At 33.5% G+C, this 12,236-nt stretch overlaps 1 protein-coding gene across 1 annotated transcript in view; it reads right to left on the reverse strand.

Moving 5' to 3' along the window:
- Positions 1-6,551: 6,551 nt before the first annotated feature.
- Positions 6,552-12,236, reverse strand: part of upd1 (unpaired 1) — a 37,415-nt gene continuing 31,730 nt past the window's right edge. Inside the window, exon 5 of the mRNA XM_067779664.1 lies at positions 6,552-6,780. Coding sequence (XP_067635765.1) covers positions 6,552-6,780 — 229 coding nt within the window. The remainder of the gene's footprint in view (positions 6,781-12,236) is intronic.

The raw sequence follows: 12,236 nt of genomic DNA on the forward strand, positions 1-12,236 counted from the left end.
GAAGGAGTTCGATAAGAGACACGTCAAACTTACAGCTCACACAAATTATGGTGGAATTGTTGCAAGTGGAAAATGTCTTCCCGCAATTAGTTCTTTGATCGACTGGATGCTTTAGGATACCTGAGCCATGCGCGGTTCCAGGGGGTGGAACTTTTTTTTGTATTGACTGTAATGAAGTATATAATACAAATCTACATAGTATTTTCTTATCACAAAATGGATTTTTACTTTTTTTTAAATATATGTAATAATAACGTAAAAAAGCAAGTGAAATTAAAAATTAGTAAAAATCCGTTGTGTGATAAGAAAGTACTATATAGATTTGTATTATATACTTCATTACAGTCAATACAAAAAAGTCCCCCCCCCCCCCCCCCCCCCCCTGGAACCGGGCATGCCTGAGCATATAATATCGAGTTGACCGCCAACGCGAAAAAGACGGATATTATCTTGTTTATTAAGAGGTACAAGGCCCCAAACTGGACCAGACTCAAGATTGGAGGGGTGTCCTCGCAGGAAGAACCTTCCACAAAATATATGGGAAAGATTCTAGACAGTAAGCCGTCGTGGAAGTTCAAGATGGAGGAGAGAGTGAAGAAGGCCTCGACGGCAATTTACCCAATTTTCATTGGGTATGTACAGCTATTGTAAAGCCTATGCAATACTATAGAGTCCTTGTTTGGTGGAAAGCCACACAAAAAGAAGCTATCTCAAAAAATTAGAGGGGGTATGGCTAACAATGCTTGGCAGCTAGAGCGCAGGCAATACGCAAGGTAGTGCAAATGGCGAACGAGGCGATACGCGTATATACCGAAGTAGTGGAAGGAGTAGGGTCTCTGCTGATCCAGAAATAAACAAATCATGCAAGCTGCCAGATCGCTGTAGCGTTTTTTGGGCGTAAGCAGTCAGCGCGTCAGCTTTTATATTGAAAGGCAAGCAAAAATTACGGCAATAATCTCGCCAAGCACAGCATCTGGAATTTTTTACAGTGTAAGCAATCCCTGGAAAAATTGGGATAGGAAGAAGCATATATATACATATATTGGGTCCCACGGCATGGGAAAGATCTTTTCCTTTTATTTGATATACAGATTATGCAAGAGAACAAGTCAGTAAGTCTGTATAACTTTCGTCTGTCATACACGTTGTATAAGAATAAAGTGATTTTTCCTCTCTCCATACAACTGCAGATATCTCCTAGACATGGCCATGTATAAAAAAATGGGAAAATTAATGAAAAACGGATGAACTAGATATAAAAAAGGCGCATCCCGTGAAATTTTCTCTGTGTGCGTTCCGATTAGATTGGACGATTGCACCAACTGGTCTAAAAGGCTCTGCTGATATTTTTTTATTCTCACCAAGAACAGTTGAACGGATTTTTGTGATATTTGGTACTTAGATATCTAATAATCGGGAGGAATCTGCCGGCTATAAAAGGAGGAAAGTGTCCCACATATATAGCATGGGGGAACAATATAAACTTTTTTTATCACAACAGTTTGTAATTTTAGATCGATTTTGAAAACTTTCTATTTTAAAAAAAGATTTTGAAATTTAGAAGAGAACTGCCGACCAGAATTTTTTGAATTTTTATTTTCTTCTATACATTTTTGTATGAAGGCAGTTTTAAAACCAGTGTAGTATGTTGCCAGAGCTCTTTCTGATCTCACCTCAAGTTTCTTTTCCAGCTTCGGACTCGAGTATCATTCCAAGATATTTGGCTTCAGAAGAGAGATTCAACGTTACGTCGTTTAGCTTCAGTATATTAAAGAAGACGATTTTTGTTTTTCTTGTAAACAGGTCAAACTTCGTTCTAGTTGGATTTTCGCGCAGACCGTTTTGCCCTGCCCAATGCGAAATGTCGCAAAGTGCCGTGTACATGAACTCTAAACGTTGGCAGGAATTTACCTGTAACCATGTACCAAGTTCATTTTGCCTTAACGATTTCTAAAATTTCGCTAATTACAAATGTCCAATGTAGAGGCATTAACACATAGCCCCGAGGTGAGCTTCTGATAGCCTTTTTACTAACTGAACCTGATACTAAAGTTGCGTTGATGACCCTACCCTACCACGAGCTTTGATTCGATCTGCGCAACTACATAGTTCTGAGTTCCATGTGTTGTAAATGATTTGCAGATGGCCACGGTTTAGACGTTGTTAAAGGCACCCTCAATATCGAGGATCCTAAATGCCAAGGTGTATTCTTTGAAGCTCAATGATTACTCGATGAGGTAAATGGTGCTTTCAACTTGTTTGCCTTTCAAGTATGCGTGTTGAACTGCGTTCATATTGAGAAAATATGCGTTATCCCTATATGGGCATCGATAAGTCTCTCAAGTGTTTTAAGAAAAAAGTAGAAGAGGCTTATTGGCGTGTAGTCCTTAACTTCCGAGTTATTTTGTTTCTCTGCTTAAGGAATGAACACCCACGCTATTAATTAACTTTTCCTTACTTAACTTTTTTTCCATTCATCAGCAAATAAAGGGCTTAATTGAGTGGATGTGTGGAATATCGGTATAACTCAAGAATCAAACTTTTGAGAAAAGTGAAAAAAACTTAACAATGCAAGTATAAATAAATTTATAATATTCTTACTTGGTAGGATTTTAAATAGTATGATTCTTTGACAAGAAAAAGTAACAAATTTTATATATACATAATTTTATTAGAAAATGGATGATTCCTTTTTTTTTTTGAGTTATACCGTTATTCCATAGATCGAATATCAAATATTTTGATTGAGATACTTTATTAAACAAAATAGTAGATACATTAATAACCATTGTTAAATACATTATAGTCTATTATTTAGATGTGCTTATAACTAATTGTTATTTCCGTTTGTTATTTTTAGCAATTTTTTTTTACTACTTTTATCATTTTTAAACTTTTTCCAATTTTAACAATGGAGCTCTCTGTCTGCGTAGTCGTTTTTGAAACTACTTAAATTCATTTATTTTTCAGTTCTTTCTGGTCTACGACATTGAATATATTTTCATACAATTTCGATGCTTCACTATTGCAAAATTTTATTAGAGAGTTATACCATTTTTCCATAAGTGAAGATAATATCTTTGTTAAATATCACTATTATTTTCTAAGATTAATATGGTATATGTATGTAATCGTGCTCTTTCTATTTAGTTGATTTATGGAAAAACGGTGTAACTCGACTTATACCATTATTCCACACATCCCCTCAATTATGTAGCGCGCAGTAGCAAATGTCATCTTATTCACTAAAATTCACACTCACAATAATCTTATATCAAACAATTCATAATTATGTCCTTATAAGGACACTCGGCTTTACTGTAACTCTGTGAATTAAGATCTTTATTATACGAATTGTGACTCACACGCGAAGGTGACTCGTTTCGTTGCATTGCAGTACATAATTTGCGCCTTAGTATTGCCATAGGTTGACATACATAACTGAACCTTATAGTTTAAAGTTATATGAATTTCGTATAATATATAAATTTTCAAAATGAATTTTTCGATTTACTCTTAATGATGTTGCTATTAATTAATTAAGAAGTTTAGGCAAAACAAATTACTTGGTGTTTCCCTCTTTATATTTATTTTGTAAATCCCCGCACAAATATAGTTTTTAACAAATGCAAACATTTTATTGTTTGTAAACAACATATTCACCTGCAGGTTAAGTTATTTAACGAGTAGTTGGTTAGTATGATAATCGCTGTATAATTGTTACTCAATTAAACCGCCTTTTTACGTCGTCTGAATATTTAATTTATATAAAGACAACTTTGCTTTTAAGTTGCTTCAGGTATTTTAAATGACATGCCCAAGCATTGTTTGTAAAATCACATTGATCACGTGAACTTCACAGTCGTTATATTAAATATTAATAATGTTCACTTATGCATATTTGTTTAACCCTTTCACGTCTAGGGGAAACATTTTTCCCAAGAAAAAATTGGTGGATTTCGGTACAGTATTTTATGGTAACTCTTTTTTTGTGAATGAGCATCAATAAAGAACAAGTATTCCCCGCTAATGTTTTAAGCGCACTGTCATCACTACGATATGGCCAGTCAAAAACGTGAATAAAATCAACGAATTTTCGATGAGTGTGCTCCGTACAATTTATCGCAATTTAATCGTTTTTTTGTACTTGAGATTGTATTTAATCTCTATTGGTTTGTTAAGTGGTAAGTATAGAACTAAGATCTAGTCAAATTTATCTTATTATTCGTGTAAAAGCATATAAAAATGTAAAATTTGCGTTAAGGAAACATTTTTCCCTTCGTATTTATTTATTCGTTCGCACTAATTACAGCTGAAATGTCTGCAAAAAAGGTCAGAGAATTTCACCTTAAAAAAAATGAGATTATGGAAATGCTAATGGCTGACAATAGCGATGGAGAAGATGAGTTGGTATTAGATGAAGAAGACCAAGCATTTATTGGTCAGGATGTTGACGACGGTGTTGATATAGTTGAAATTGCAAATGCTAACGAAGAGCAACAGGGAGGTAGCTCAGAAGAAACTACAATGAAAACTTCTGAATACCGCGTTCCCATTTTCCGATGGAGAAAGAACTTATATGTGCCCAGTACCTTTGAAGAAAGCGATTATGAGTTCGGTCGCATAAATGTATTCCCTGATGTACAGCAAAATGTAACTCCGTTTGATATTTTTATGGAAATTACACAATTAGATTCGTTAGTTGACAAAATACTGGTTCCAGAAAATATCAGATATGCCGAGCAAGGGGGAAGGGTATTCAGTACTGATGGTTCAGAAATGAAGGCATTTTTAAGTATGAACTTCGTCATGAGCTACCACGTGTTACCGACATTTAGAAGTTATTGGTCCACTGACGAAGACATGGGAGTTCCTTTTGTAGCTAATGTTATGCCAAGAACAAGTTTTGAACAAATACGCCAAAACTTGCATTTCAGTAACTATGATATTCAGTCGCAGCTTAGTGATAGAGCGTATAAAGTTAGATTTATAATCGAACATTTTAATGATTGCTTTCAAAAGGCCATTAATAATTCAAAGCAACAATCAATAGATGAGCATATGATTAAGTTCAAAAGCCATAACGCGATGAAGCAATACGTAATAAACAAACCCATAAAATGGGGATTTAAAATGTGGTGTAGACCTGAGGCGACCACAAGTTATATCTCGGAATTCGATCTATATACGCGCAGGAAAACAATACCGAAGTATGGTTGGGAGAATCCGTTAGTTTGAAGTTATCACAGCAGCTAAATGGTCTTGGTTGTGAAGTATATTTTGACAATTTTTCAATTCTCCTGACTTGCAATATAAATTAAAACAAAAGAACATAAAAGCTTGTGGCACTGTGAGAGTAAACAGGAAAAACGTTCCAAAAACTTTGCTATTGGACAAAAATATGATGAGAGGAGAAATCAATCCTGAAAGTTTTCAGGGAATATCGTTTATCAAATGGATGAACACAAAATCCGTACATATGTTGTCAAATATTATTTCACCGATCGAAACAAGTGAGATAAAGACGAGAAAGGCCGGATCGGCAGAAAGGATTAGTGTTACCTGCCAGAGATGGTTATGCGGTACAATAAATATATGGGTGGTGTTGATTTGAAAGACCAGAGAAAGGTCTGTTATGAGGTCGACCGCAAAGCAAAAATGAAATTTTATTTGCGTTTATTTTTCGATATTATGGACATAGCTCTGAACAACTCATATACAATTTACGCAAAGAATTTACCACAACACAATATGAAAAAAGCAGAAAATATAAAGAGATGTGCAAATTTCGCTAAAAAAGGAATTGAAACCGAACACATAATATATGTGTTATGTGCAACGTTCACCTCTGCTTTTGAATACAGAAAATAAGTTAGCTTAACAATTTATAAATTATATATAGATATATAAGGAACATTAATGTGTATATAATATAATACGCATCAATCACGTGATACTTTGTAACTTGTAGTAAACTTTGGGCACGTGGTTTGAACAAACAACTTTTGTTGTTAAAGTAGATTTATACTTTATTGAAACGAGTTTCGGTCATATAGTAAGTAAAATATATACTATTATATTAAAAGGAGCTGAGTATCCTTAGAAGATAGAAAAAAGAAAAGTTTAAGCTGGAAAAGTCGCGAAACGCGAAGTGTGTTCGATGTGTGGCCCGTCAAACTTGCGGCATATGCAGATGAGCATCTAATGTCATCATATATATATTATTATATTGGTTTGACCCCCAACGCGGAGGAAATGGATATGGCCTTGTTTACTAAGAGTACAAGTTGACGAATTTGACTAGGCTTAAGTTAGGAGAGATGACCCTTCTGGAGAACCTTGCCCAAAATATCTAGGAATCATTATAGAAAGTATGCTGTCGTGAAATCTCAACTTGGGGGAGAGAGTGAAGGCACTTTATGCATGTAAATGAATGTTGGGGTGTACGTGGAATTTATCATATTTTATTGAAGAGAGTTTCACGGCATATAGTTAGCAAAATATGCACACCTGCATTAAAAGTTTCTCCGGGTATTTTTAATGGTTCAGATCTAACTCTCACCCTTACTCGTTTTCATAATACGCACAATATAGTTTTGGGAAGCTGCCTCAAGATGTTGGTGCGGCTTATAGGCGAAGTTTCTACTAGACGTTTTCGTATCATTAGAAGGTGAAGGTGGTGGAGATGCGTTGCATCGGCAGTTACAAGTCATGTGACAAGGAGCAACTACTCCCAAGTTAAAATGATGCCGAAAATTCGAAAAAATTCCGCGTTGATCTCTGATAAAATACAAGAATTCATCAGAATAACGAATATTAATCAAAAATGTTCTGTAAACCGAAACGATATAATCCCTTAAACAAACAAAAAATTTTCCGCAAAAATTTCTCCAAGACAATTCCGAAGTAGCCTTGAAATGATAGCGAAAACCATTCCAAAGCTATTCGATAACAGGCTTCAATTGATTACGAAAATGGTCCAAAAGTGGTGCCGAAAACAAACCCGAACTAAAACCGAACGTAACTCATACGCTCTCCCGTTATCAATGCTGAAATTATACAAAAGTATTAAAGTGCTCCCCATTTAATCTTTAAAAGATGTCAAAACTATCCAGAAGGAGATTCGAAAACCATTATCAAACAAAGTTGTTTCGAAAATATACAGAGAAATAACTCTAAAGTTCATAGCAAGTAGCGAAATGATTTCCAAATCGCCTAGTTATTATTATTACAACTACTTAGCAGCTCAAAAACATCAGTCGTAGTCTCGAAGTGGTCCAAATATAATTGCGAAAAGTATGGCGAAATGATATTGAAAACAAATTCGAAATTTTGCGGAACAAAATTCTGAAAGAATTCTAAAAATAATTCAAAAATCATCAAATAATACTCGCTATATCGCACAGCTAAATCAAAAATTATTTCGAGAACAATAATGAAAAAAGTTTTATTTTTTTTTTTTTGATACATATTTAAGTTACTTCATTGCACGTATATAATAATACCGGATGAAGGTCGAATAAGAGCCGAATTATTTGGCCAGCTATAAAGTTACAACGCCAACGCCAATTCTTTAATGTACCTTTATAATTTTAGTTTCATTTTTCTTTGTTTAAGGAAAATACGAGAATTTCTCTCTATATAGATGTGTATTGTTCTACACATGTGGCTAGACGCCATGTTTTTTCACTATCCCGTTATGTTTAATTTCGAAAATTTTCTTTGTATAAATGTATATTGTTTTCCATATATGGCTGGATACCATGTTTTTTCAACGAATTTTTGATTACTGTTAGAAATGCAAGAATACCAGCCTAACTCCGGTCAGGGAGGTATCGCATCTCCTAACTTCGCCAAAACGCCCGAGGGGAGCACCGAAGCCAACCTTTAGGCCTATTTTAATATTCCACCCAATGCAAAAAAGCTCGAAAATTGACGTTGAGCCGAGGATGACACCCCACGTCCGCTCACGCGAAAAGACAAGACCGAAATGTGAAAAAAGTTGTAGTATATAAATTAATCCAAAATAGTTCCGAAGAAATATCTCTAACTTATCCAGGTATAGAAGCTTAATGACCTCGAAATCGGCACGAAATTATCACAAGGCAATTCTTAAAGAATCTCGTAAAGATCTAAAAACAGTCGCGAAGTGATCCCAAGGTGGTCCCTATATAACCGTTGCAATAAATTCCAACTCGTGGCGGTATGAACCCGATGCAATGCCGTAATCAATCATAGATAGACCCTAAATATTTCGAAATTATCTTAAAAACAATGTCTAAGTGGTTTTTTTATAACCACCTTTTCCAAAATTGCTTAGACCTCGGCTTAATCGAACTATGTATATATTCAATACTAATGCTATAATTTCGGGCTTTATGAGAAGAGCTTCGTCAGTTGCTTATCCGTAACATCCGATACCGACGAGTTATGGTTTTATTATCCACTAATTATCGATACCGAGTTATTATCGCGGAGTAATTGGTTTGTTATCGGCTTGTTATCGAAGGGTGATTTATAATACTTGGGTTTTATATTGGGCTTTTATCGGTATCCGTTTTATAACCAACCGATGAGTCGTCGATAACAGATCGGTAACACGCTGAAACCAAATCGGTAACACGCAACAAACTGATGACACTCCGATAAGAAATGATCTTCGATAATTTTTTATAACAAATCAATCACTTTTTGATAGAGAATCGATAACAAGTAGCATTTCTATAATAAGTATAACTTTTCGATAACGAATCGATAATTTTTCCTTAGTAAATTGATTGTTTTTTCTAAATATCGATAATTTTTGTAAAACATATCGATTATTTCGATAAAATTCTTTATTCCAAATTTTCATTCGATTTTTACTTGAATAGGAATCTCAAACAAAACAGTCGCTGGAACTGTTTTAGCCTCATTTTTCTAAACTAAATTAAGAAGATGGAAAGCTAATTTTTAATACAAACTAACGCCGTTTTTATTCAGTTTTATTCAGTTTAGCTCTTCTGTTCTCAGTCCGATTTTTCGCAACCCATTCATGTATCCCAATTCTGAAATTCCCATATTCTTAGAGTTAGAAACAATTATTTAAATACTGTGCACTATGTACTATTATCATTCTAAAAATATTGCGGTTTTTAATATAAAGCGAAAATAATGAAATTAAACTTAAACCAGTTGTTAATATTTCATAATTGCAGGTGAGAAAAAAAGTTGACCTTTTGAATTCTTGGAAAATATGAGTGAACTTTATGACCATTACAGAAAACCAGAATAGTCATAATGTAAATATCGTTGGAATTGTAGCCATGTTAACATGGGTATTATTATAATTTCATAGGATCTTAACTTGAACTGTCCACAAGAAGTGGCCATGGTTCCAATTCACATTATGCCCATAGACTTTTTGTTTCACCTCCAACGTCTTAGACGTCAATTGACGTTAAGACCACTTAGAATTTCCATTTGACCTGATGACCTTTTCGGAAAAAAACGATAACGCTATATATTATATCGTTACAAAAACTAAAAACTTCTTTAGGATTGGTTAGACGTTTAGTTGAATATATTCTTCTTATTTCAAAACATTCCTCAACCGCCCAGCTTTTAATTCTGTGCTGCACTGTAATGAGAAAATACTCTTATTTTAAAGAAACTATATTCCTATTTTAAAGAAATTAACGCTGAACCAGGTTTAAATCCGATTTTTTACTAAAATAATACTAAGATTTGGGCGATCTTTTTTTCCAACTCTTCGCAAAACTTTCAGTTGCATAAGTTCTTCTTATCTCTGAAAGAACCTTACTTTACTAGTTTTTTATTCGATTTTTCACTGCAACGGGACCAAAGTGTACAAAAGTAGCGCCGTATTCGCAAACTTTTCTTCTTTCATTCGACTAAACAAAAATATAACCAAAAAAACAATGAAACGTAACTGTTATTCAACAGTTGTCAACATTTCATGGAGGCGGAGCCACTTGAGAAAAAAGAGTCGTTTTTATGACCATGACCATTAGACTGGGTCGAAAAAAAAGTTGCTAATGTCCGCCCCTAAATTTGAAGATTATGTTGAGAGGGTTTCGGAAAATTTTTTTTTTTAATTTTTTTGATCCTTCGAAATAGAGCCAAAAAGGTTTTTTCGTTGTAACTTGGTTATTTGACGTCCGATTTTTAAAATTGATATGCCATTATTTTGGCTTTGAGAAGCTTCCCATTTCCGTTTAATGTTCTTTTAAGCTACGAAGTCGTTTTCACATGATTCGGTCAGCTAACAAAATTTTGAAACCGTATTACTAAAATAATAAACAAAGAAGTTATAGCACTTTCAATATTTATTGCAACTGTTATTTTACCTGATTCTTATTATACTTAGACCTGAAACTCATAATATTTTTGGAGGAAAAATTGCAGGGTTTGCATTGAAAAGTTAATAAAGATATGCCAAATATCATGAATAGGGGAAGCCAAAGTAAATGAGTGAGTCAAACCTGTTGTTTCGTATTTATAATAATAACACTATGCGACAAAATCAACTTTTTTTCTGGGTATTGGACAAACCCACTTTTTCGTAGAGATTGAGGCTTAAGTAAACAAAGTACTATCTCCATTTTTCGAACTTAGCCTCCAAAAAATAGATATCGGCTTACGAAGTTTGAAGTTCGAAATTCTGACTACAACCAAACTCTGACTTCTGACTTTTCACCACGTATAACAGTTGTTATACTAAATTTCTCAAAAAAAGAATCTAGCCCTTCTAATAAGGGAAAAGGGCGGACCACGACCACAGGGTAAAATTTTGTTAGCTGACCTAATCATGTGAAAACGACTTCGTAGCTTAAAAGGACATTAAACGGAAATGTGAAGCTTCTCAAGGCCAAAATTATGACATATCAATCTTAAAAATCGGACGTCAAATAACCAAGTTACAACGAAAAAACCTTTTCGACTGTATTTCGAAGGATCAAAAAAATTTTTTAAAAATTTTCCGAAACCCTCTCAACATAAATATCTTCAAATTTAGGGGCGGACATTAGCAACTTTTTTTTTTTGTATGAGGGCCAACCCAGTCTAATGACCATCCTAACTTCAATTGGTTTGTGGTCGTGATATCAATTGACGTTTTTACCGTTGACCTTTTGTCATCCCTCCATTCTGTGATGATCGCGTCTTGTGGTCTGCTCCTCATTAAGAACAAAACAAATATTTTATTTTATTTAAAAAAATTTTCAAAATTTTATTTTTTTAAATATTTAATTTGTTCGTTAAAATGTTTCTTTTATATAAATTAAAAAGTAGTAACCTTATAATAAAATTCACACTTAAGGACTTAACAAACCGTTACACATACAAAAGTTTTTTTTATATTTTATTTGTTATATGCTTACAAAATACTATATTTAATACTGTATTTTTCATTTCGATAAATACCTGTTTACAAGTGAGCACACAAATGCAAAAGCACAAAATCATAAGTTTGCTGGGTTTTCGATTTCATTTTAAATGTAGCTGGTTTTTTACAATTATTTTTTTTTTAACTATACAAATTCAATATCACAGAGCAAAAGCAAATGCAAGTTTACATTTGACTTTATGAATTTTTTGTTTGTTCATCTCTACTATTTTTTTTATTTTTTTGCAACTTTTTTTCTAAATCTTTCTAATGTTTACATAATAAATAGCTTGATTTTATATACAAAACGAATATATAAGAGTAATTATTTGTTAATTTTTTACATAAATTCTGGTACGTTTATGGGCTTTTCTGTATGTATGTAAATAAAGTGGTGCTAATTATGTTATAAATTTAAGGATAGAGCAAATTAAAATAATTTTGCTGGTAAGAAAAAAAGTACCTTACTAACTTATTAAAATTTAATTTTGTTTAGTCTTTTCCGTTCAGTTTGTGAATGTTGTCAAATGAGAATGCATTTTTAATGTATTTTTTTTATGTATGAATTTGTACGTTTTTCGGTACAGAGCGGCGCATTAAAGGCATTGTACGTAAGTTCCTCAAAATTTAAGTCAGTTCGGTTAGTTATGTTTGTCCTCAGTAGTATGCAAGTCAAAAAAATGTTGTTCTAAAAAACGAAAGTAAAAATGTGTTTACAATGGGTCATATTTGGCCCAAAGAACAAATTTGTATACAGGCTTTTTTTAGCGTTCGAAAAATTCTGTACAAGAATTTCCAATATAATATCTTAATATATAAAAAACACGTGTCACAAGTTTGAGGCCAATGG

This window comes from Eurosta solidaginis, chromosome 4, assembly GCF_040869045.1.
Source record: "Eurosta solidaginis isolate ZX-2024a chromosome 4, ASM4086904v1, whole genome shotgun sequence".
Lineage (NCBI taxonomy): Eukaryota > Metazoa > Arthropoda > Insecta > Diptera > Tephritidae > Eurosta > Eurosta solidaginis.